This window comes from Hemiscyllium ocellatum, chromosome 11 (assembly GCF_020745735.1).
Source record: "Hemiscyllium ocellatum isolate sHemOce1 chromosome 11, sHemOce1.pat.X.cur, whole genome shotgun sequence".
Lineage (NCBI taxonomy): Eukaryota > Metazoa > Chordata > Chondrichthyes > Orectolobiformes > Hemiscylliidae > Hemiscyllium > Hemiscyllium ocellatum.
Genome location: NC_083411.1, coordinates 88114957 through 88139660, shown reverse-complemented (window position 1 = coordinate 88139660; position 24704 = coordinate 88114957). Strand labels below are relative to the sequence as shown.

At 40.5% G+C, this 24704-nt stretch overlaps 1 protein-coding gene and 3 non-coding genes across 6 annotated transcripts in view; all 4 read left to right on the top strand.

The window, feature by feature from the left end:
* The first annotated feature begins 7316 nt into the window (after positions 1 to 7316).
* The window catches only part of dkc1 (dyskeratosis congenita 1, dyskerin), a 95820-nt gene continuing 78432 nt past the window's right edge, over positions 7317 to 24704 (top strand). Inside the window, exons 1-14 of one of the 3 annotated variants that reach the window (XM_060832688.1) lie at positions 7317 to 7394; positions 8227 to 8279; positions 11727 to 11813; positions 12286 to 12377; positions 12576 to 12760; positions 13138 to 13202; positions 14166 to 14292; positions 15023 to 15153; positions 15506 to 15649; positions 16497 to 16617; positions 16841 to 16959; positions 18794 to 18897; positions 19811 to 19862; positions 24105 to 24248. In XM_060832688.1, the coding sequence (XP_060688671.1) occupies positions 7379 to 7394; positions 8227 to 8279; positions 11727 to 11813; positions 12286 to 12377; positions 12576 to 12760; positions 13138 to 13202; positions 14166 to 14292; positions 15023 to 15153; positions 15506 to 15649; positions 16497 to 16617; positions 16841 to 16959; positions 18794 to 18897; positions 19811 to 19862; positions 24105 to 24248 (1440 nt within the window). In that variant the 5' untranslated portion in view covers positions 7317 to 7378. Of the gene's footprint in view, positions 7395 to 8220; positions 8280 to 11726; positions 11814 to 12285; positions 12378 to 12575; positions 12761 to 13137; positions 13203 to 14165; positions 14293 to 15022; positions 15154 to 15505; positions 15650 to 16496; positions 16618 to 16840; positions 16960 to 18793; positions 18898 to 19810; positions 19863 to 24104; positions 24249 to 24704 lie in introns of all 3 variants that reach the window. The other 2 variants (XM_060832687.1, XM_060832689.1) reach the window with 2 other exon arrangements.
* On the top strand, positions 13690 to 13929 carry LOC132820562 (small nucleolar RNA SNORD17). The gene has a single exon (XR_009645223.1). It is a non-coding gene; the product is annotated as a small nucleolar RNA SNORD17 (small nucleolar RNA).
* LOC132820559 (small nucleolar RNA SNORD83) lies at positions 14806 to 14881 on the top strand. Its single transcript, XR_009645220.1, has one exon. It is a non-coding gene; the product is annotated as a small nucleolar RNA SNORD83 (small nucleolar RNA).
* On the top strand, positions 15303 to 15436 carry LOC132820561 (small nucleolar RNA SNORA36 family). The gene has a single exon (XR_009645222.1). It is a non-coding gene; the product is annotated as a small nucleolar RNA SNORA36 family (small nucleolar RNA).

Genomic DNA, 24704 nt, shown 5'->3' with positions numbered 1-24704 from the left:
CAGCTCGGCGAACAGTACAAAGTTAAAAATCACACAACACCGGGTTATATTCCAACAGGTTTAATTGGAAGCACGCTATTGCTCTGAAAGCTAGTGTGCTTCCAATTAAACCTGTTGGACTATAACCTGGTGTTGTGTGATTTTTAACTAAAAAGACTGAGATATATATGGTGGGTGTGTGTGCGCCTGTGAGACAGCCTGCAGCTTGCAGAAAGTTTAACCCTTTCGGATTCGGTTTGAATGCACATTTGCTTATTGGTGATTAAATGTTGTGTTTTGTTGCCTGGAGCTTGAGATCCAGGACTGTTTTGGATTTGATTTGCACTTTGGAAAAATAACATGATTTCTTTTAAGGGTAAAGATCCTTCAGTCATTATGAGATGGAATATTAATTCCTATTCTTTTTACAGTCCATGACTGTCTGACTGTCGGTTTCCAACTAATCTCTTTTATCCTTACATGAAAGCCAACCTTATTCAATTTCAAATCCATTTAATACGGAGGAAGACAACATTATAATCTTTTTTCTTTCAGACTTGTTTGTTTTCACTTAATTTTAAGACTGCTGTGTTTCGTTGCTGATTATGATGTGCCAGCGTAGCTTTATTGAGAGAGTCCCCTCCCACCGTGACAGTTGAAATTTTAATTCAACATCAGGTTGTGATAAATCATGTAACCAAATGAATATCCTATGGATAATATTTGTGTCTTTGGATTCAGCCATTATTTGGACGTTACAAGTATTTTTTTTCATTTGAGTAGTAGATATGGAACTCCCAAAAGCTGGGGAGGTGATTGTGAATGGGTATATGAAAAAAAGGGACGTGAGAAATGTGTAAGGCCACTAAGGTTGAGGAATATATAAACAAGGTTAAAGCAACAATACTGTAAAATAAAGAACTCTGTTCAGAATCTCAAGCCAATGTTTGGCATACCGACTATTTTTGAGGATTGGGATTTTGTTCCTGTATACCCTAACATCTCCTATTTGTCCCCAGCCTTAATTTAAACCACCCACTTGTTGTAGCCTTTTCCTTCTTTTGAAAATGAAGCATCCAGTCTTCATAGCTGATTGATATCATGGGGATAAGTGGCCTGTGACATCCTAAACCGGGTCCCATCCTGGGAAATAGTTATGTTAATGAAGCATGCCCCTGACTGGAAGATCAAACTGGCTCACTTTGCTCAATATGTCCAAGAGTGATACGAATGTAAATGCAGTGAAATTCTGGGAGTAACCTGAATACGAATGACTTGTGTTACAATACTGAAATATGTGCCTATCTGACGGAAGTGACACACAATTGAACAATAATCAAGAAGTTCAATTGTCTTTGTTTAACCCTATGCTTTTGTAATGTTTTCCACCTGGAGTCACTGATATGATCCAGGCCAACAGTACAAACCAGTCCAGGAATTTCTAGTCGCAAATGAGGTTTTTCTATTGGGATGGCCAGAACTGGACTGAACCATAATGCAAGTTACAGGTAAAACAAATTATATCCAACACCCTCGTGATTCCAAATGCCATATACCAGCCCTGATAGGGTTGATTGGAACCAGGATACCCACTGGGGGTGGAACCTACCTCATACCCACCCAACAACCTGCTAGACAACCTTTTCCTGAGGGGATCCTGAAAATGGAGACAGGTAGGCCCAAGCATTTCACCTTTGAGTCTGGCAACAAGACAGCAAAACCCCCAGGGACAAATGCCTGGCCCTTGCTTTAACTGTTGAAATGTGGCCACTGGGGAGTGATGTGTCTTTAATGTTACCTTGGAGCTGACGTGGGAAATTGACATGCTTCCTAGCAAAAGGAAAATCTACTTGTATACACTGACTCTTCGTTGTACTTTTAGTATGACCCACGATTTTGTAGCCTTGTGGGAACATTGAAGACTTGTAACCCCCAAGGGGGCAGCGTAATAGTAATCCTGTTTTATCCAATCAATCTGGCAAGATGTTTGGCTCATGCTGAGGAAACTGATACTGTTTCTAAAGTACTCGACAAGTAGATGCAGCTGCCAAGCAGGCAGCCTTACACCCCAAACTTCTGATCCCACTGGGTACCGGTTAGACACAGTATAAGGACAGGTATGCCAGACTTGAGTAAGGTGCAGAAATCACGGGGGAAGCCTCTGCTGAACAGCACAAATTATGGCCTCAAATAAGGTACTCCCTTGATACTTAAACCGGAATATGGGTGACCCCTATTAGATTAGTTTGTGTTTCTTCTTTGCTGCCTATTTTAATTGATTATGTGTACTTTGTATATACTTGGGCAAGGAGGAAATGGTTTACACTTTATTACAATGAACACTCCAGGGCCTCAACCTCGCTGGGAAGGACACTTTCAGGTCCTCCTTACCAACCAACTGCTGCTAAAGTCTCTGAACGTTCCGCCTGGGTTTATCTCCATATTGCAAGCTCATCAAACAAGCCCCTTGCATTGGAGGAGATGATAAAGATCAAAATTGCCAGCATTGGAAGAGGAAGCATGGCAGTCTTTGGCTGCCATTGAATTGGATTAATTTGATCCATGTCTTCACATTTATGGTGTGGTCATAGAATGACCAAAGTGGAGAGATGAGGATTTACCACCTGGGATCTACATCTTCGCCTTCAATAAGGTGTCTCACAACTTTATTACAAGTGGGGTCCAGGGGATTGAGTAATATTTTGGCAAAAATATGGGACTAAGTAGATGAGTTTCATTTTTTGGCAAGCTGTCACTCATAGGAAGGTGTAAGGATCAGAACACCAAGTATTTAAATCCATAATAATGTATTATGGAGGATCAGGGCAATGCATCCAAGTTTGTAAAGTTATAAAATTTCTTGTGAAAGTAGGTCGTGAGAGAGACACAAGCGTGTTTATAGACAAGTTAAGTGAGGGGACAAGAATATGGCAGATGGAATATAACGTAGATAAGTTGAAGCTAATCATTTTAGGAAAAAAATATGAAATCTTACAATATTTCCCAGTCTTTTACAGTTTTATTTAGAGGGAAGCTACATGTTCTTGTACACTAGTCAAAAAGTTAACTTCTCGGTACAGAAAATAATGTAGATATCCAAATATTGTTAGTTTAAAAAAGGATTGGAATGCAAGAATAAAGAAATCTACTACAACTATTCAGTTCATTGGTAAGGCCACACTATGAATATTCTGCATGTTTTTGATTTTGTTAGCCAAGATGTACTGTATTGGGAGAGGATCTTATGGTACAGTGATAAAGTCCCTACCTTTCAGCCAGAAGGACAGTGATCAAATCCTAACTACCCCAGACATGTCATATATTCCAACAGATTGATTAAAAATACTTTTAAAGTGGCCTTGGTGGATGGGATGGCTTTGATATGGCTATAAGTTAAGAGAAGGAATGTGCAATGTGACCATGGTGTCCCCTTAGACCAATTGCTGAAGGTAAGCAAAAAGATGCAACAGGCAGTAAAGAAGGTAGATGGTATGTTAGGCTTCACAGCAAAAAGATTTGAGTGCAGGAGCAAAGATGTCTTGCTGCAATTATACAGGATTTTGGTCAGACTGCACCTGGAATATTGTTGCAATGTTGGTCTCCTCATCTCAGGAAGGATGCTCTTGCTATAGATGGAGTGTAGCAAATGTTTACCAGATGGATGGTGGGATAAAACACATGGGGAGTAATTGAATCAGTTTCAATTATATTCACAGGAGTGTGGGAATCTCATAGAATTTTGTAGGTTTCTAACAGGACTAGACTTAATAGATGCAGGAAGTATGTTCCTGATGGCAGGGAAGTTCAGAACCAAAGATCATAGTCTAGGGATATGGGGAAAGCCATTTAGTACTTGGTTAAATAGAAACTTCTTCACTCAGAGAGTGAAAAGCCTGTAGAATTTGTTACCATAGAAAATTGAGGTGAAAACATTGTATGATTTCAAAAAAGAATTGCATTTTGCACTTGGGATCAAAGGAGATTGGGGGGGAAACATATACAGCTATTGAGTTGGGTGATCAGCTATGATAATACTGAATGGTAGAACAGACTTGAAAGGTGGAGTAGACTTGCAAGGCCAAATGAACTATTCCTGCTCCTATTTTCTATACTGAACAAAACAGACACACCAGAGTCTGTTGGAATGAGCAGAGAATGAAGAGTCTAAATACCCTGCAGTTTAGAAGAATGAGTTGCTCTAGAACTAGGGGTCACTGTTTAAAAGTACGTTATTTCCCATTTAAAACAAAGGAGGCAATTTTTTTTTAAAAGTCACAAGCCTTTGGAATTTTCAGTTTAAGAAGGTGAAAGTAGTGTCTTTATTTTTAAGGCATGAAAGATAATCATGGATAGATAGGAATGTGGATTTGAGATGACAATGAGATCAGTCATAATCTTTTGAAATGGCTTGAGTTGAATGGTCTACCCCTTTGATTGTATGTAACAATGAATGTTTAACATGCTTACGAAACTTGGATAGTGTAGCCGTTTGGAGGACATTTTAACCTTGGTTGGGGAATCTAGAAAGAGAGGTGTTCACGATCTGATGTGAAGGGACCACGAGTTAGGATGGAGAAATTTCTTCACTATATGAAGTGTTATGCATCTTCTGGAATTTTCCTACCCTCAGCAATATATGAATGGCGAATTTAAATAAATTCAACATTACTGATGGACATGAAATAGATCAGGCCTGATGTTCCTGGCTAACCATGCAGGATCAAAAGATTGAGTGGCTTCCTGCTGCTCGTGTCTCAATTCTAAAACTGATGAAATGACAGCACAAAGAATTCAAAAAGGGAATAACAGCTCTTAGACTGGGGTGGGAGCAAAGGTACTTGAGATACCTGTATGAGACCAGTGGCAAAGTAGTGAATGTTGGTCAGTAATTCATTTGAGAAAATAGGAATTCAGAAGTTGAGAAAGGGAAGAGGTGAAGATGAACCTTAAGAAGGAAAAGGAGAGGTAGAAATTGGAGACAAAGTTGTTAATTTTTTTTTCATTCAGGCAAGAGCAGGAAATTGTGCTGTGTAGCCCCACAGATACCAAGGACCCAAATACTACTACAGGATTAAACCTCAAAACATTTTCAATTTGGTATTTTGTAGTATTCTCCACCTCTTTGCTTCTATTGCACTCCCATAATATAGCATAGTTATTTTTTTCTCTATGTAAAAGCCCTTCGGCCATTTCAATTGAACATGTTTTTCTTTTAGACTTTAATGTGAAACTTGTGCTGGTGTTGAGTACTGATTCTGTTGAGATGGATGAGTATCTATTGCAAGTGTTCATTGTTAACTTCAGCAAAAGTGCACAAAAACTACGACGCTTGCCAAAGTTGGTTTGCAGTCACTAAGGTGAATAAATTGTGACTTGAGTCACAATAACTTTTAACTTCATTCCTTATTTTCTAGTTAACATTAAAGTTTTAAATGTAAATTCTTATTTCTTTATTTTTCTACTTTATTCTATGAATAAGTAGCTAACATTATAAATGTTTCTCTTACTAATTTGTACCAAAATTGTCAATACTGGCATTGACACAATTGGCTGAAGCGGCCCTTTCCATGCTGAAAAACTGAGACCAATGATGATGAGAACGATGTTAGCAGCACTATCGGTTCCTGCTTCTTGGTTTAGATTCCATACAGTGTGGAAACAGGCCCTTTGGCCCAACCAGTCCACACTGACCTCCGAAGAGTTACCCACCCAGAGCCATTTCCCTCTGAGTAAAAAGTGAGGTCTGCAGATGCCGGAGATCAGAGCTGAAAATGTGTTGCTGGTTAAAGCACAGCAGATCAGACAGCATCCAAGGAACAGGAAATTCGACGTTTCGGGCTGGAGCATGAAGGGCTCCGGCCCGAAACGTCGAATTTCCTGTTCCTTGGATGCTGCCTGACCTGCTGTGCTTTAACCAGCAGCACATTTGCTGCCCATTTCCCTCTGACTAATGCACCGAACACTGTGGGCAATTTAGCATGGCCAATTCACCTAACTTGCACATTTTTGGACTGTGGGAGGAAATCCACGCAGACACAGGTAGAATGTACAAGCTCTGCACAGGCAGTCATCCGAGGCTGGGACCCTGGTGCTGTGAGGCAGCAGTGCTAACCACTGAGCCACCGTGCAGTCCCTGTTGGTTGGCAGTCTCCTGTCTGTTGTTAGCAAGCAGAGTGCAGTTTATGTGCTGAGTTCGGGTGCTGTTTTGATAATCTGAATTCAAATGGTGAATTCTGACTCCATGTCCTTTGTTAGGCCAAAGAATAAAGATATGGTACACTGCCAAGAGTTGGTGCCTCTGGATTAGAAGGTAATCAGCATATCCTAGATAGATATTTATCATCAACCTGTTTGGAAATGTCGTAATACAACTCTGGAATAAATGAATGAGACTTGAACCTGGGTCTCTAGCTCAGAGGTGGGGACACTGCCACTGCACTACAAGCATCCTTCCTCATGTCGTAGGTAGATTAGCAATAAATTGATTTAAACTATCCATAGAGGAATAATGGAACCAAATGGAGAGTTCTTGGAAACCTTTTGTAAAGTGAGGACAGAACTAATTCTCTCGCCCTATTCCACTCTGATCTCTCTGAACTGTGCCTCTTAGACAATTAATGAAGCTTAAAATGAGTTTAAGAAGTACAAACTCAAATATTGAGACAGTTTACAACCTTCTGGCCTCGAGTTCAGCATGTAAAGATCATAATGGGCAGCAGTGATTCAGTGGCTAGCAATGCTGTGTTGCAACAGTAGGGTTGCAGGTTTGACTCCAGCTTGGGGTGACTGCCTGTGCAGACTTTGCCCATTCTCCTTGTCTGCACGGGTTTCCTCCTGCAGTCCTAAGATATACGATTTAGTTGGATTGACCATGGAAAATAAGGATAGGATTGGGGTCTGGGTTAGTCTTAGGAGAGTCGGTGTGGACTGACGGGCCGAATGGCCTGCTTCCACGCTGTTAGGAATTGTACGATATTTATAAACATTACCCGTATTTTACCCAAGAGCATTTGCTAGCAATCATGGTTTTTACATCTCCACCACACTGACCATGTTTCTCCGACTCATTTTCACCTTTGCCATGCACCATAATCATTCAGCGTCTAATTTCTCCTGCGTTCCAAACTTCGAAAAATCTTTTCTTGCCGTGACTTTGTGTTTAAAAATTTGGATGTCTGACAAATAAGTCAAAATCTGAAATTTGGCCTGCTGAAATTTTTTCTGTACTTTTCTTTTGTACAGCATCTTCTTAGCGCCAGCACTGCGCATGCGCCGACCTGTCCGAGGCGCGCCCCCCCCGTGTAATTGACATGCGCATTGCGGTGCGTTCTGGGATGGGACGTTAATTGACACGCGCGGAGTGGAGCGCGCTCCTTCATTTGGTGGTCAGCGCGAGAAGATGGCGGATGGCGACGGTAAAGGCCCGCGTCGGATGTGATAGGGCGGCAGAGAACGATCTGCGTTTGCGGGCTCGTTTAAAGGGAGGAGTGAAGCTGGCATCGCGGTGGCTTGAGGGCATTGCATCTCATTGGAAAGGGGGGGGAGGTGGAAGGGAGGGAGTTGGCCGCCGTGGCCTGGTAGTTGGGGGTTTCCTCGCGCCCCTGCAGCTGACCCCCAGTCCCCCCGCGATCTGTGCACGCGGTCACTCGGTGGCCGGGCCGGGGTGGGGGTGGGGTCCCCCGCGTTTCCCTGGGCTCTGGCTGGGAATGGGTCACGAGCGGTGTTGGGTGCTGGACACGTGGCTGGGCCGCATGGCGCCGAGCACCGGGGCCTGGCAGCTCGCTTGGCCGTTTGCCGTCGCCACGAGTTTCCGAGTGCGGGCTCCTGTGCAGCGCGTGGTCGGCAAACTGCCTTCTGAGACTGAATGCTGTAGTGGGTGCGACATGCGATTCCAACCAGCGTGTGCATTGTCATGTCTCAACGAATTTCACGCGGAATTTTCTGCCTCGCGTTGAATTCACATCATCCTTCTACATGAGGGTGGCTTACACAGAGAGTCCGGAATTCATGTAAACTCCAACCCGGATGACTGTGGCCAGCAGCCTTGTTTTCGCTGGCTTAGTGGTCACCCCACACTATATAACTGAGGGAATAGCCACATGGCTACCAATAGTAACTTTCTTTTGATTGTATGTCTCAAAGTGTTAATAAGCGCATGCATTTTGACCAACTTTACTGGACATCCAGTGACATGAGAATCTTCAGTTTTGTAGAAGAATTCTAACCAGGTCTGTTTGTCAGTTGCAGCAGCTATTAAAAAACAGAAGAAGCAAAGGAAGAAAAGCGGGGAAGGAATTGGGGTAAGTATTTAACCCTTGCATGGAGTGCAAAATTGAATTTCTGCTACTGTCTGAAATTGTGCACGAAGTGAAGCAAGGAGCAAAATTTGAGAGGGATGGGGGTGACATAAATGCAGTCTCTGCAAGGAGGCTCGTGGTACTAAAAGCTGATAAATCTCTTGGTTATGATGGGTAGCATCATAAGGTATTAAAGGAGATGTTGGAGACACTGGCAGCCATGTTCCAAGAGTGCTTAGACCATGGAAGTGTCCTGGGTGAGACTGGATAAAAGCCAATATAACAGCTTTTTTATTCAAAGAGGGATGGAGACAAAAAAAAACTGATATCTATGTAGTTGGGTTAACATCTGGAATTGGAAAAGGCTGATTCTAAAGCAAAGGTCTTTAGAAATGCATGTTAAATTCAAATTGATTTGACATGAGATCATGAAGGGATATTCAGGACTGGCATCGAATTAAATTTTTTGTGGAGGTACAGTTGTGAACCAATAAACGCACTGATATTTGGATTTTCCAAACCTAATCAATAGGGTATTGTGCATAAGGCTACTTAATAGGATGAGTGGCGACAGCATTGTGTGTCATGCGTTAGCATGAGGAAAGAGTTGGCTAACTAATATAAGACAGTGTTGCGATAAGGATTTCAGGCTGTTAAGCTGTAACCACTGTGCCCCATAGGGATCAGTGCTGGGTCCACAGTTTACAATCTATAAATGACTTGGATGACACAGTCTGTAGAGCAATTAAATGTGTGCAGAAACGTGCAGATGGTAAGAAATTAGGTTATATATTTTGCAAAGAAACACGGGGATTAAAAATTTTTCAGTGGAGGAATACTGCATGGATCTGCAACACAGGGATTTGAATCTTGTCATGACTTAATCACAAAAAGTTCAACAGATAAAAGGGAAGGCAAATGGAATTTTGGTCTTCGTATCAAAGAGAATGGAGTATAAATATAGAGACATTTGGTAAAACTAAGCAAGCTATTGGGATCCAGTTTGAACCCTGTTATCTAAGGAAAAGATGTATTGGTGTTGACGATATATCAGGAAAGGGTCGTTAGCTTGGCATCGTGAGTATGGGGGCACTTTCTTATGGGGCGAGGTTCAGTGGATTTGGAGTTTGAAAATGGGCGGTGATGTCATTGGATCATATGTTTCTTGGCAGAGTAGATGTAAAGGGGTTGTTTCATTGAGGGTGGTGAAACTGGAATATGGAGGGCCAAGCCATTAAAAATGTCTTTCATGGCCTTGGATATATTTGATGTCGCGGTGCTGCTATTGGCCTGGGGAGGATAAAGTCAAAAATTATACAACAGGTTAACATCCCAACTGGTTTATTTGGAAATACTAGCTTTCAGAGCACTGTTCCTTCATAAGGTAATTAGTGGGGTAAGATCATAAGACACAGAATTATACCGTGGGTTCATGTCACACTACAGGTGACTGCAGTACACTATATACTTTCACACACACACTCTCTCTCACTCTCAGATGCATACACCTTCTATGCTCTCGCCCATGCACGCATCCTCTGACAGGCTTATACTCCTTCACACTCATGCACGCGCACACTCTTTTCCCCCCCCCCACTCCCTCACATACACATGTGCTCTCTGTGGGCTGAATTTGTGTTTGCTCAAAAAGCACATTCCATTTTATCAATTCCTACTTTGGGAATAGTACCAGTCAAACTCAAGTTTGGGATACAGACAGAATCTAACCTCACACCTTTAATATATTGTCTGAGCTGAGATGTCACTTTTTAAAAATAATGTGACTTAAGATAAGTTCTGGGATTTACATATTAATGACCCAAACACTGAAACCCATTCTAAAAGTTGAAAGACTTAACAGCAATTCAGGTTTGTTCAGTACATTGTTTTAATTGCATGACACTGATCTTTTGCTATAAATTCTATATCTTACGATGCTGCCCCACTAGTTACCTGATGAAGGAACAACTCTAAAAGCTAGTACTTCCATATTGACCTGTTGGACTATAACCTGGTGTTGTGTGGTTTTTAACTTTGAATGTAATTAATGAGGGAACTCAAGAATTTGGAAAAGGCAGGACTGTCTTAGAATCGTACTGCACGGAAACAGGCCCTTCAATCCATCCAGTCTATACCAAATATAATCCCAAACTAAACTATTCCTACCTGCCTGCTCCTGGCCAATCCCTCCAAGCCTTTTCTATTCATGTACTTGTCTAAAGGTTGTAATTGGGTCCATAGCCATCACTTCCTCAGAAAATTCATTGCAATTGTGAACCATCCTCTTTTTTTAAAAAAAAACGTATTTTTAAAATCTTTCTCCTCTCACCTTAAAAATGTCCCTTGTCTTGAAATCCTCCATCCTAGGGAAAAGACATTGCTATTAATCTTATCTATGCGCCCCATGATTTTATAAACTTTAAGATCACCCCTCAACCTCCTATGTTCCAGAGAAAAATGTCCCAGCATTCCAGCCTTTCTTTATAACTCAAAACTTGCACACATCTCTGCTATGTCCTAAATGCTGGATGCTAGACAGTTGTTTCCAGATTTCATCCTCCCTCCATTCTTGAAGTTGTTGCATTTGCAATATTTCCAGTCATTGAGCCTTTAACAAGGTGTTTTTCGAAAATTATAGTTTTCAGGGAAACTTTTCATTAACAATAAATAACTGATGCTAATATTTTTTTTCCTGTAATTTTAACTTTGCATTGCGAGAAACAGAATGTGGAACATGAGGCTTTCTACAAAGAGAGATCAGTTTAAACTGGGGTTTCCAGAATGCTTTAGGTTTGGAGGCAAAGGCTATGCGGCTGTTCAAACTGCTATAATTCATTTACCTATTGTAATGAATCATAAGTACCCTTGCCAATGTCATTGACTATCCATGTTTATAAAACTGTCATTGATGGGTTTAGCTTTATTGGTTGAAAACTTAAGCAGATTTGAGAGGGAGAAGTGTGAATTGCTAAATGTAGGAGTGTAAAGCAGGGAGGAGGATGAGCTGGAGGCAGGAAAGATTGTAAATCAAAATTTAATGATGTAAAAGCCAAGAATATAGTAAAGGAGCATGGGTCCAGATGAGGTGTAAATTTCTCCGTTACTACTGTCCAAACGCATGAGACAAATATAGAAAGCCAAAACCAACAAATGAACAGAAACAAAATTGAGGAAAAAGATATAATCTGAAATGGTTGAATTCTATAGTGAACAGAGAAGACTGTAAAGTCTCAAGTTAAAGATGAGTTTCTGTTCCTCAACTTGGAACTGCCATGTGTTTCCATCATTTTCTGTTTTTATATCATAATACCAGAATATGTGTAACATATTTGACCTGATGTAGATGGCAGCTCTTGTGTTAGGCAAAGTGTTTTGTTGTACTGCTGGTAGTGGAGGGAGTATGTTATGCTAATGGCACTTGAAAGTCAGCACTCTTTCTTATGCTTCCAGAGCATCCAACAGGAGACAGACTTTCTAATCGAACCACAGACAAAAACTGTGAAACTAGACACATCTCATTGGCCTTTATTGCTAAAGGTAATCTCATTTAAATGCGCAGTTCTGATTATAAATTATGTATTAATCTACAGATAGTTTGTGAATGTGTTATTATCATGTTTATATCTGTTTATGCTCATTTTGTTTGCACGTGAAATAGAATTCCTTACCCTGATTTGAGGAAATGCTGTATCTTATCTGACCTGCAGGAGGTCATTGGGTTCCAACTTCAAACAGTTAAGTAATCCAGTCAAGTTAAAAGACACTAAAAAAAACATTGTGTTTATGAAATTAGACTAAATTTGCCAGTTCCAATGCTCCCTAGCATTATTTTTAAAAAATGATGATGCTTCTCCATATGTTAAGGTCAATATTTAGTTTTCATCTATGTCTCTGAAAGATCGTGTGAGTTGCAAGGTCTTGCTACATATATATTAGTGCAGTGTTCAACAGATTGAAGCCTGAAGCTACATACGAGCAAGTCCTTTGAGTCCAATCTTTTGTCTTACAGAATTTTGACAAACTTAATGTACGGACAACACACTACACTCCTATTCCAAATGGCTGCTCACCACTTAAAAGGGAAATTTCTGAATACGTAAGGTATGTTTACAATCCAAGGTGAGGCATTATGGGGAAGCTAGTGTGTTGTAGCTGCCTTGTCTGTTTATGAAATGTTCTGTTGATAGTGGGGTGGGGGCAAGAAAGGTGACGTTTTTAGAAGGAATTAAAGAACGTAAAATAATTGTTGATCTTTCATGGCCACTAAAAGGCACATTGATACAAGTTACATTTTGGCAGGTCAGGATTTATTAACCTTGATAAACCAGCAAACCCATCTTCGCATGAAGTTGTGGCGTGGATACGCAGGATTCTCCGGGTGGAAAAGACTGGTCACAGTGGAACGTTGGATCCCAAAGTGACAGGGTGTCTAATTGTTTGTATAGAACGAGCAACGCGGCTAGTCAAATCCCAGCAGAGTGCTGGTAAGTGGCTTCCTTTACTAACCTGTCTGGTTGCAGCATACTACTTCTGCCTTTTTGAAAAATCACATATGTTGCATTAAGTTTGATCGCTAATCTAACTTTTTCATTTTCATCTGATATTGAAACCTCAAATTGATCTGAAACCAATGCTGTTTTCATTGCTCTCTGCCGCAGTGCAGCAAAATGCTTGTACATGGCTTCGCTTGAATTTGTTATTTATGAAGAATTTAGGATGTCTTAATCCCACTAAAGAATTACTATCAGGTCAATGCAATTTTTATAAGGGACCGCTTCTGTTTGATGCTCATTGATATCACAGTTTGTGATACAGTAACTGACGTGGCCTGTCCTGACGACTCTTGTGCTATTAATTGTAGGCAAAGAGTACGTGGGAATTGTTCGGCTGCACAATGCTATTGAAAATGAACATCAGCTTAGCCGGGTAAGTAGGCCTGTATTGTTTTGTCTTATTAGGGTTCTTCCAAACTTAAAATTTCAAGTTACTTCATTAAAGATTCTGCAGGGCTTTTGAGGAAAGGGAAGGAAACTGCTGTCCTTACCTAATCTACATGTGACTTTAGATCTGTAGTAATGTGGTTGGCTCTGCTGCCCTCTGGGCAATTAAGGATGGGTAATAAATACTGGCATAAGGCAGTGTTACCCACCATGTGTAAATTAACTTTCAAAATTGAATGATATATGGAAGTTGTAGGAGTAGTGCGGGTTTCTTATTATAGTATTTCTCAGGTTGCCCAAGCTGACAGTTGACACGGAGGTAGGGACGCAAGCATATTTCAAGTGACGCGAACAAATTACTTGATCTGTGCTAATCCCAAAGTTGTGCTGTTGAAGATAGTGTTTGTTCATCTCTATTCCAAGATTGGCTTATTCTGTCTCCGGTTTTATCTGTTCAGTGCTTCATTGTGTACGTGAAATGATGAATAAGTTTATCCATTCGCCGAGTGATGCTAACCACTTGCTTCGCAGCACACTGAGTCTTGTTTAAGGCTCTAGGTGAAATACATTTATCTTGTGCCATGTAATTTTTTGGCGTTCTGCTGAGAAGTTACTGGTCCCTGATTGGGTGTATGTGGATGTGAGATGGTTTGGCAGGATTTGAATCCTTTTGGGATCTAATTCTACTAAGATGAAAGATGCAATCTGATCACGTACATAAATAGTTCTAATTAGTCTTAACTCCTGGCTATGTGTTAGAGGTATTGTGGTTAAAATTTCAAGTTATGAACTATTATGATTTTAACATGTAGTTCAGTGTTGTATTACAAAAATTCAAAGTTAGTTTCAATTTCATGAATAACTAATTTTAATGGAATGATTATATCTGTCGATTTATACTTGACTTGCTTAGCACTGTTATGTCAACCTTCGTGCATTTCTCATTTAGGGCTTGGAGATGTTGACTGGAGCCTTATTCCAACGTCCACCTCTAATTGCTGCTGTCAAGAGACAATTAAGAGTCCGGACTGTCTACAGTAGTAAACTAGTTGAGTATGATCCAGAGAGACGGTTAGGTGAGTATTTGTGGCAATCTAAACCATTTACAGCTATATTGCATATTTAGTGAACATTTTCACAAGTTTGTGAATTGTGGGACTTCTCTGCCTCAGAAGATTATTGATACCCCATGTTGAATAAGGTTGGAGTAAGCAAAGTTTTTGTTATGCACATTGAAGGGATATGGGGAGTGAGTTAAGCTTGTGGAGGTTTACAAGTCCTATGTGAGAATTTTCATGTTGTGACATTGCTAGACTAGGGCTAAAATAGATTAGAGAGCACTGGTAATGGGTGAATGTAAAGTGGGAATTTAGCATGCTTGGGACATGCTCATGCTTCTAGCCTCTAAGATATTATCCAGGAGACACTTGAACAGCAGCAAATGCGTTTAGGCAGGTAATGTTTCAGGAACAGTGAAGTTTCCCATCTTCTTATGTGACTGTCATCCCCAAAGTGATGTATCGTTCAAAAGATCCAGTCTAAAGCAGTTGGTTTATAAAGGGAGCTCATACTTGCCAAGTTGCTTTCTAGCCACATGATGCTACAGAGATGACATTAGCACACTGTGCAAAGATGACTTCTATCTATCACCCTTGACTGATGGCTATGCACCTTGGCTTGTTATTAGATGTTGTATGCTGTGCGGTGCAAGTGTAGCAATTTCTTCATTTAACCAGATTTAAAATTGCCTTGCTGAATATAATAGTATTTGTATATAGCCTCTACTGCTTTCATGTCTGTTTCTAGGAATTTTTTGGGTGAGCTGTGAAGCAGGGACCTATATCAGAACACTGTGTGTACATCTTGGCCTGTTGCTTGGAGTTGGAGGTCAAATGCAGGAACTGAGAAGAGTACGATCTGGTGTAAACAGTGAAATGGTAGGAATGCCACTCTATTACATTAGGGAACATTTGAATTGCCTGAAGTGATCTCTTGGTTCTAGTTTGGTTATCACAACCGTGGTAGCATATTTTAATAAACGTGTAATGCAATGCCTAATGTTTCTATTGTCTTAAATTCTAGCTGATCCCAAAGTGTTGAGTTCAGTACAGGTTACTTTGCTCCTGCACTGGTAATTTAACTTTGGAAAAGTGAAAAGCCTTGGAGTTGTTACACTTGATGGCAATATGTGCCCTCATAGGGGCACTCTTGGCTTGACAGTTTTTTTTTGGAAATCCTTTTATGTTTGTGTCGGTAACTTGAGTGCTACATTTTGCTTTAAAACTTCAGGATAACATGGTAACGATGCATGATGTTTTGGATGCCCAGTGGCAGTACGATCACAACAAGGATGAGGCCTATCTCCGTCGTGTCATCTATCCCCTTGAAAAACTGTTGGTGACTCACAAAAGGCTTGTTATGAAAGATAGTGCAGTAAGTACAGAAGCATAAAGCGTGATGTTTGGAAATACTTTGCTTACCTAGCAGTTATTAACAATTTAGTCAGTTTAAACTGCACAATTGAACAAAGGAGCCCTAGCAATATTGGAATCGATGGAAATCAGGGTAAGCAGATAAATAGGAACACTGCCACCTGCAAGTCCATTCACTACCTGGACTTGGAAACGTATTGCTGTTCCTTCACTGCTGGGTCAAAAATTCTGGAATTCTCTCCCTAAGGACATTGTGGGTCAATCTAGAGCACAGGAATTGCAGTAGTTCGGGAACGCAGCTTACCCACTGCCTTCTCGAGGGTGGCTTGTTATGGGCAGTAAATGCTGGCCACCTCGTGACACCCAAATCTCAGGAGTGAATACATTTTGTTAAAAGGTGAAGACCTTTATACAAAAAGTGTTCAACTTTTTTTCTTTTGATCCTGTATGCTTCCAGCCAAACATTTATTATGGACATACATAGCCAATGTAACTTCACTAAAACTCCTGAGGGCAGAATGGAACATGTTGGCTTATAATTGCGGTTTGTTTTATGGTTGGGATTGTGATGATTGTAAATGGCTGTGAAACTACGTTAGTTCATAACATTCTCCAAGAAAGGCCAACAATTCTTATTGAGCTGTCTCTAATTGATGTGAAGTTAGGGTGCTGAACCTACTTATTTTCAATATGGAACTCCTTTGTATGCATTGAACTTAAAGAACATCTTTTTGATTCATTTAATAGAACTATTTAACCACAGTAATATGCTCTCCAAAATTTGAAACTTGGTTAGCCACTTACTTTTGTTCTAGACTTTATCTTTAAATGATTTGTTCTTTTTCTAGGTAAATGCTATTTGTTATGGTGCCAAGATCATGCTTCCAGGTCTGCTGCGTTATGAAGATGGAATTGAGGTGAACCAGGAGATCGTTGTTGTGACAACAAAGGGCGAAGCCATTTGTATTGGTAATAGAACTTAAAATTAAAATTACGTTTTTTGGGATAATTTGGAAATTGCTTCATGTCCAATCATTCTTTAAAATCTACGTTTGATGAACTGCCTTGTTATCCGTTGTTTCTGGATGCAAATCATGGGCAGCGTAATTGTGTTGTATAAATTCAGTGTTTTAAAAGTGATGTGCAGAAGCTCAATATGTTACACTTTGTTTCTATCTGTTTTATATGGCAGCAATTGCATTAATGACAACAGCAGTAATATCAACATGTGACCATGGTGTTGTAGCAAAGATTAAACGAGTGATCATGGAACGGGATACATACCCACGTAAGTGGGGCCTGGGACCAAAGGTAAGCCAAATTTGTTTCAATTTGCATAGGATCTAGAGCAAAGCTTTCCAAACCCAGTGGGGTTGCAAACAGAAGTAGTTGCATGGAACTGTGACCAAGTGTGAACAACCATTTTGGCCATTTGTGAATAACCATTGGCCATACTCAATATTTTTGAAAAATAATAGTTTGAGATTGCAGGCTCAGGCAGCAGTAGCTGCATGGAGTAGTAAATTGAGAAACACATTTGTAAGGAGGTTTCGGTTATCTGTAAAAGCAATAGAGTGGTTATAGTAGGGGATTTAACTTTAAAAGACTGGGGACTGCCATAGTGTTAAGGGTTTAATAGAAAGGAATTAGTGCACAAGACAATTTTCTGATTCACTATGCGAATGTACCTACGAGAGAAGGTGCAAAACTTGACCTATCTCTGGGAAATAAGGCAGGGCAGGCCATAGAGATGTACATAATGGAAACACACGCTTCAGTCCAACTCATCCATGCCAACCAGATATCCTAACCCAATCTAGTCCCACCTGCCAGCATCTGGCCCATATCCCTCCAAATCCTTCCTATTCGTATACCCATTCAGATGCCTTTTAAATGTTGCAATTATACCAGCCTCCACCACTTCCTTTGGCAGCTCATTCCATACACGCCACCAGCCTCTGTGACAAAAAGTTGCCCCATAGGTTTCATTTATATCTTTCCTCTCTCATCCTTAACCTATGCCCTCTTGTTCTGGACTCCCCGACCCAGGGAAAAGATTTTGACTATTTACCCTATCCATGCCCCTTAGAGGTTTATAAAATTATAAAGATCACCACTCAGCCCTAGCTTATCAGACCTCTCCCTATAGCTGAAATCCTCCAACCCTGGCAACATCCTTGTAAATCTTTTGTGCACCCTTTCAAGTTTCACAACATCTTTCCGATAGGAAGGGGACCAGAATTACACGCAATATTCCAAACAGTGGCCTAACCAATGTCCTGTACAGCCACAATACAATCTCCCAACTCTTGTACTCAGTACACTGACCTATAAAGGAAAACGCCGCCTTCAGTATCCTACTTAACTGTGACTCCACTTTCAAGGAGCTATGAACCTGCACTCCAAGCTCTCTCTATTCAGCAACACTCCCTAGGACCTTACCATTAAGTGTATTAGTCCTGCTAAGATTTGTTTTCCCAAAATACAACATCTCACATGTAAATTAAACTCCCATCTGCCACTTCTCAGCCTGTTGGCACATCTGATCAAGATTCCGTTGTTATCTGAGGTAACCTTCGCTGTCCTCCAGCAATTCCTTCACCTCCCAATTTTAATGTCATCTGCAAGCTTACTAACTATACCTCTTAAGCTCACGTCATTTCAAGGCATCCAACACCACTTCCTCTGTGATATCGAAAGTTTTCAAGATGTCACCATCTGTTTCCCTACATATCTTCCATGTTCTTTTCCACAGTAAACATGGATCTAAAATACTTGTTTAGTATCTCCCCCATCTCCTTTGGTTCTAAACATAGTCGGCCTTGCTGGTCTTTGACTGGTCCTATTCTCTTCCTAATTACCCTTGCTGTTGAGTTATTCAATTTTGTCTAGGTGTAAGTTATAGAAAATAAATTGTATTAAAAGACAGCTGAAATTGTGTCATGTCTATAATTACAGAAAAGGTAAGAGACCATGTTCGTATTCATGAAGTCCAGTGGAAATTATTGCAATCACTTCTGAGTGTTTGATTTAAATGGCAAGGAACGTTAAAGACTTTGGCCAGTTTAAAATTTGTGTTGACTTTCTGTTCAACTAATGCTGGATGTAAAACAAAAATTGTAGCTACTTTTTTTTTATTTTAAAGGCAAGCCAGAAGAAAATGATGATTAAGCAGGGTTTGTTAGATAAACATGGCAAACCGAATGGAAGTACTCCAGAGTCGTGGAAGAAGGACTATATAGATTATACGTAAGGACTTTGTTTTCTAATTGAGAGCTTGAGAGTTCGGTCAGAAATCATTCTATGCCGTCATGCAGACGTAATATATTAGCTTTACCAGTAGGTGGCACATTAATATGAGCTATTTTTGATCTTGGATGGTACAGACTGCGTGAGCTGTGTGTCGTGCCTGTTGTCAAGCCCAAACGATTGTTTATCTAATGTGGGTCAAACAGTTTTAAAATAATTTTGCATTTTTAGGGATGCTTTATAGCCAATAAAATGTACCTTTCAAGCATAGCCATTGTAAAGTAGGAAATGCAAAAGTAAATTTGTGCTAAGCAGCCTCCCACAAATGATAATGTGAAAATGGTGTGATCTGTTTTAAAGGTGCTGCTTGAGGGATAACATTTACCAAGATCTTTTACATCAACCCAAGGGATCAGATGAGGCTTTGGTTGACCATTTTCTGTAAAAGATGTCCCTTCCAATAATTGGAAAGTCCCTTCAATATTGACTGATGCCTGATTTGTTTTTTGGAGTGGGAATTAAATCCACTATTGTTTGCTTGAGGTACAAGTGCGCTGCCAGTTCTGCTATGACTGACATCCAAAGTCAATGTACAATGTTAGCTTGGTTAGAATTTCTTTTAAAATTCTACTGAGCTGTGTAATAGCAGACAGTTATCCTTTTTCAGTCTGTTGTGGCTTTAGAAGGAGTCAGTCTGCAAGAGGAAATGGAGTTGCATTTTCATTCCAACCCACTTTAAGATTGTGTTGGATTCAGCACTTCCTAACACATTCAAACTAATGCAGTTTTTTTTTTGGTTTTCTGGTTGCATGAACTTGTAAATGAATGGGAGTAAAGGAAAGTAATCTGTTTGAGTGTTTGATGCAGGTATCTGACATCTCTTTGTAATGCTTACTGAATTATTTTTCTCTAGCCGGGGAAGTTCAACAGCACCTAATGATGCAACCCAAACGCAACCAGTGAAGGTAAGTGCTATTGAGAGTTGGAATTAGGTGTGCTGAACAACAGCATTCCATGACACTGTTTTAACCTCAACAAGACGTATAAAAATCAGTGACTATGTTCCAATGTGTTACGGTTTTCCTCTGAAGGAAATACAGTCAGTGTTACAATTTGGTCTCCGTGTTTAGATTATTGGGCAAGAGTTGCGTGGAAGTAGGCAAATTTATGTGATGCAAATTTAGGGAAATATAGCGAATGGTGTGCAACATGCTTAGTGTTCACAGAGATGGAGTAATGTCATATTTATTTCTATTTTTAGTCTTTATCATTAGCGTATTGAACATCCCCCTTAAAATACATTTGGGTAGTCAGTGGTCCAGTCTAATCAAATGTTGCCTCTTTGTAATTTCTTCCTGTGTCACTATTTTCACCCCTCAGGCTGTTACTAACTTGATTAATTTCCTATCTGCATGTTTATCTACTTTGATTCACTTTGGACATGGAGAAAAGTGGCCCAGATAATCTGAAATTGCAAACATAATTTAGGAACTCATTGGGATAGATTATTTGCCTTGTATTTTCACAGATATAAATGTAAGAAATTGTCCAGAAATAAGAAATCTAAGGGGTTTGTTTAGAATGAGGAATTGAGCTAAATTAGCATTAGCAAAAAAAATGCATGACCAGACATGGAAGTGCAAGTTGATAAATCCTTAGCGACTGCCTCTACTAATTTATATGTCAGTGTTGAAAGAGGTAGCTTTAGAGGTAGCAGGTGCAAGTTAGAATTCTGCAACCATTACCCCTATTTAAGAAGGGGCGGCAATAGAAAATAGCAAACTACAGATCTGGTGCCCTGACATGAATTGAAAGGAAAATACTGAATCTGTTCTGAAGCATGTGATAAATGAATGCTTAAATAATGGTCTGTTTGGACAGTCAGATTGGATTTGTGAAAATAGAATCAACTTGATAAACCTATTGGAAATTTCTGGGAATGGTGCTAGCAGGTTAGATATGTTAATCAGCAAATAATACTTGGATTTTTGAAGAATTTTAATAATGGAACACTGGAGATTAACTAATGTTCTATGTAAATTACCAAAAGCTAACTTTGTCTGAGATTTCTTTTTTTTAGATTAGACTTACAGTGTGGAAACAGGCCCTTCGGCCCAACAAGTCCACACCGACCCGCCGAAGCGCAACCCACCTATACCCCTACATTTACCCCTTACCTAACACTACGGGCAATTTAGCATGGCCAATTCACCTGACCCGCACATCTTTGGACTGTGGGAGGAAACCGGAGCACCCGGAGGAAACCCACGCAGACACGGGGAGAACATGCAAACTCCACACAGTCAGTCGCCTGAGGCGGGAATTGAACCCAGGTCTCTGGCGCTGTGAGGCAGCAGTGCTAACCACTGTGCCACCGTGCCGCCCTTCTTAATAAATAGCTGACCTAATCAAAAACAGTAACATTACATAACTACTTTATGTTCAACAGTTCAGCTTAGCTACTAGAGTCACAGAGATGTACAGCATGAAAACAGACCCTTCGGTCCAACCCGTCCATGCCGACCAGATATCCCAACTGAATCTAGTCCCACCTGCCAGCACCTGGCTCATATCTGTCCAAACCCTTCCTATTCATATACCCATCCAAATGCCTCTTAAATGTTGCAATTATACCAGTCTTCAAGACTTCCTCAGGCAGTACATTCCATACACATACCACCCTCTGCATAAAACGACCCTTCAGTCTCTCTCATATCTTGCCCCTCTCACCCTAAACCTGTGCCCTCTAGTTCTGGACTCCCCTAACCCAGGGAAAAGACTTTGCCTGTTTATCCTATCCATGCCCCTCATGATTTTGTAAGATCACCTCTCAGCCTCCGACGCTCCAGGGAAGACAGCCCCAGCCTGTTCAGCCTCTTCCCCATAGCATTCATCCTCTAACCCTGGCAACATCCTTGTAAATCTTTTCTGAACCCTTTCAAGTTTCACAAAACCTTTCCGATAGGAAGGAGACCAGTATTCCAGCAGTGGCCTAACCAATATCCTGTACAGCTGCAATATGACGTCTCAACTCCTGTTCTCAATACTTTGACCAGTAAAGGAAAGCATACCAAACACTGCCTTCACTATCCTATCTACCTGCGACTCCACTTTCAAGGAGCTATGAACCTGCACTCCAAGGTCTCTTTGTTCAGCAACACTCCCTAGGACCTTACCATTAAGTGTATAAGTCCTGCTAAAATTTGCTTTCCCAAAATGCAGCACCTTGCATTTATCAGAGTTAAACTCCACTGCCACCTCTCGGCCAATTCGCACATCTGGTCCAGATCCTGTTGTAATCTGATTTTGGTGGCATCCCTGCAAACTTATTAACTACACCTGTTATGCTTACAACTAAATCATAAGCTTGTTTATGTTACTTTGACTTCTTTCCAGGATTGCTTAATTGACCTGTTGTTTTTGATTCCTTTTTAAAAGTTTCTCCTTGTTCCTTACGTCTCAGTTTTTCCAGAAAGAGTTATTGCTGATTCTTTCAATCCTTCAACAGTTACAAATTCTGAAATTTATGGTATCACAAAAATTAGGTTAATCCTCTTAAGTTGGTAGGCTTTGAGGTAGGTGGGTGCAGTCTATATCAATGCTGAATTATGGGGACCAAATTAATATTTCTAAGTTTGCTAGTGAGACAATTATTAGTACTTTGGACAGGGCAAAGAAATTTCAGAAGGGGTTGGGTGGGCAGAGTGAGTGGGCAAGAACACATAATGTAGATCAGTTTGAGATTGTCCAGGTTGCACTTCCATTCCTCCTATCAAAGTATTTTTTCAAAGATTAGAGTTTGGACATCAGCATTGCCCACAGGAGCCTGGGTGACCTTGTATCTTATTTACTGAAAGCTAGTGTACAGGAAGTTGTTGGTCTTGTCACTGAAGATTTGATTAACAGCAGGAAACAAGTCCTCAATTGCTTAGAACTTTGAGACACTCAAATGGAGCTTTGTGTACAGTTTTGGTCCTTTGCCTAAGGGTGGATACACTTGCTCTGGGGTGAGTGCAGAAGAGGTTCTCCTGGCTAATTCCTGAGATGATACTTTGGAGAGACAATCTGTATTTTATAGATTTGAAAAGAATGCAAGTAGATCTCATTGCAACTTATAAAATTCTTGATAACTAGATTGTATGAATGCAGAAACTATATTACCTCAGACTGAGTATATTAGAACACAGTTGCAGAATTCTGCTGATTCTATTTCAACATGGTACTCCTGCTTTCCCCCCTTCATGCTTTCACTATCTAGAAATCTGTCTATTTAATTCTTAAATATATTCTGTGACTTGGTGTCCAGTATCTTATGTGATAGGATAGTAAACCTGTGGAATTCTGTTATTTAAAAGGCTTCTCCTCATTTCAATCCCAAACAGTCAACTCCTTACCCTGAGATTGTGGGTCTTTTATTCTAACCAGTCAGGAGTAACATCAGCCCTTCATACAGTCTGTCCAACCCTGTTGGAATTTTGTATGCTTCAATGAAAGTCTTAATCCAAGCAGTATGATGGGCTTAAGGCTTAAGTAACCAGTGTATGTTTCTGTTTTGAAGGCTTTGGCCACCGTTACCATACATTGTGGGTTTACCCTGTGACTGTAGAAGACTTGAACATGCATGCACATTAGTTGATGTCATAGAGTCTTTGAGATGTACTGCATGGAAACAGACCCTTCGGTCCAACCCATCCGTGCCGACCAGATATCCCAACCCAATCTAGTCCCACCTGCCAGCACCTGGCCAGTATCCCTCCAAACCCTTCCTATTCATAGTCCCATCCAAATGCCTCTTGAATGTTGCAATTGTACCAGCCTCCACCTCATCCTCTGGCAGCTCATTCCATACACGTACTACCCTCTGGTGGAAACGTTGCCTCTTAGGTCTCTTTTATATCTTTCCCCTCTCACCCTAAACCTATGCCCTCTAGTTCTGGACTCCTGACCCCAGGGAAAAGACTTTATCTAGTTACCCTATCGGTGCCCCTCATAATTTTGTAAACCTCTATAAGGTCATCCTTCAGCCTCTGACACTCCAGGGAAAACAGCCCAGCCTGTTCAGCCTCTCCCTGTAGCTCAGATCCTCCAATCCTGGCAACATCCTTGTAAATATTTTCTGAACCCTTTCAAGTTTGCTTTCCCCGATTCTCTGTCTGATGTCATAGAATTGGTTTCACTCATTGCTGTCATTTTGCATGCATTCTCAGAGAAAGAGAGAGAGTGAAAGTGAAAGTGATGAACCTGCAGTTTCCTCCACCCCTACAACACATCAATTGACGCCTGAACTGAGCAAGAAAGACAAAAAGAAGAAGAAGAAAGAAAAGAAGCAAAAGTTGTTACAAGAAACAGAGGTAAGTGTTCATATAATGTGCTGAAGAGATAGAGATCACTCCTTGTGTATTCTGCTGACCCAGATTGAATTAATAAATTTGACTCCATTTGGGAGAAACCTCAACAGCCTTGTATCCACATTTGACAGTGTTTAAATCATTTGCCAACAAGAAATCATGTAATAGAATTCTCCCCTGTGTAACCCTGCATGAGATTTTTAACCATGGCTAGCCCATGCCCCTGGATACAATGGGGCACTATTTAACATTGCCATTCCTAACCTACATCTTTTTGGACTGAGGGAGGAAACTGGAGCACTCAAGAGGACCACACACACACTGCATAAACGCAACACAGGTCTGGAATTGAACCCTGGTACTAAAACAGCAGTGCTAGCTACTGTGCAACCCATAGTTATAGAAGGTCAATTATAATTGACATTTCATGTTTCTTTAGAGATATGAAAATTAATTTTA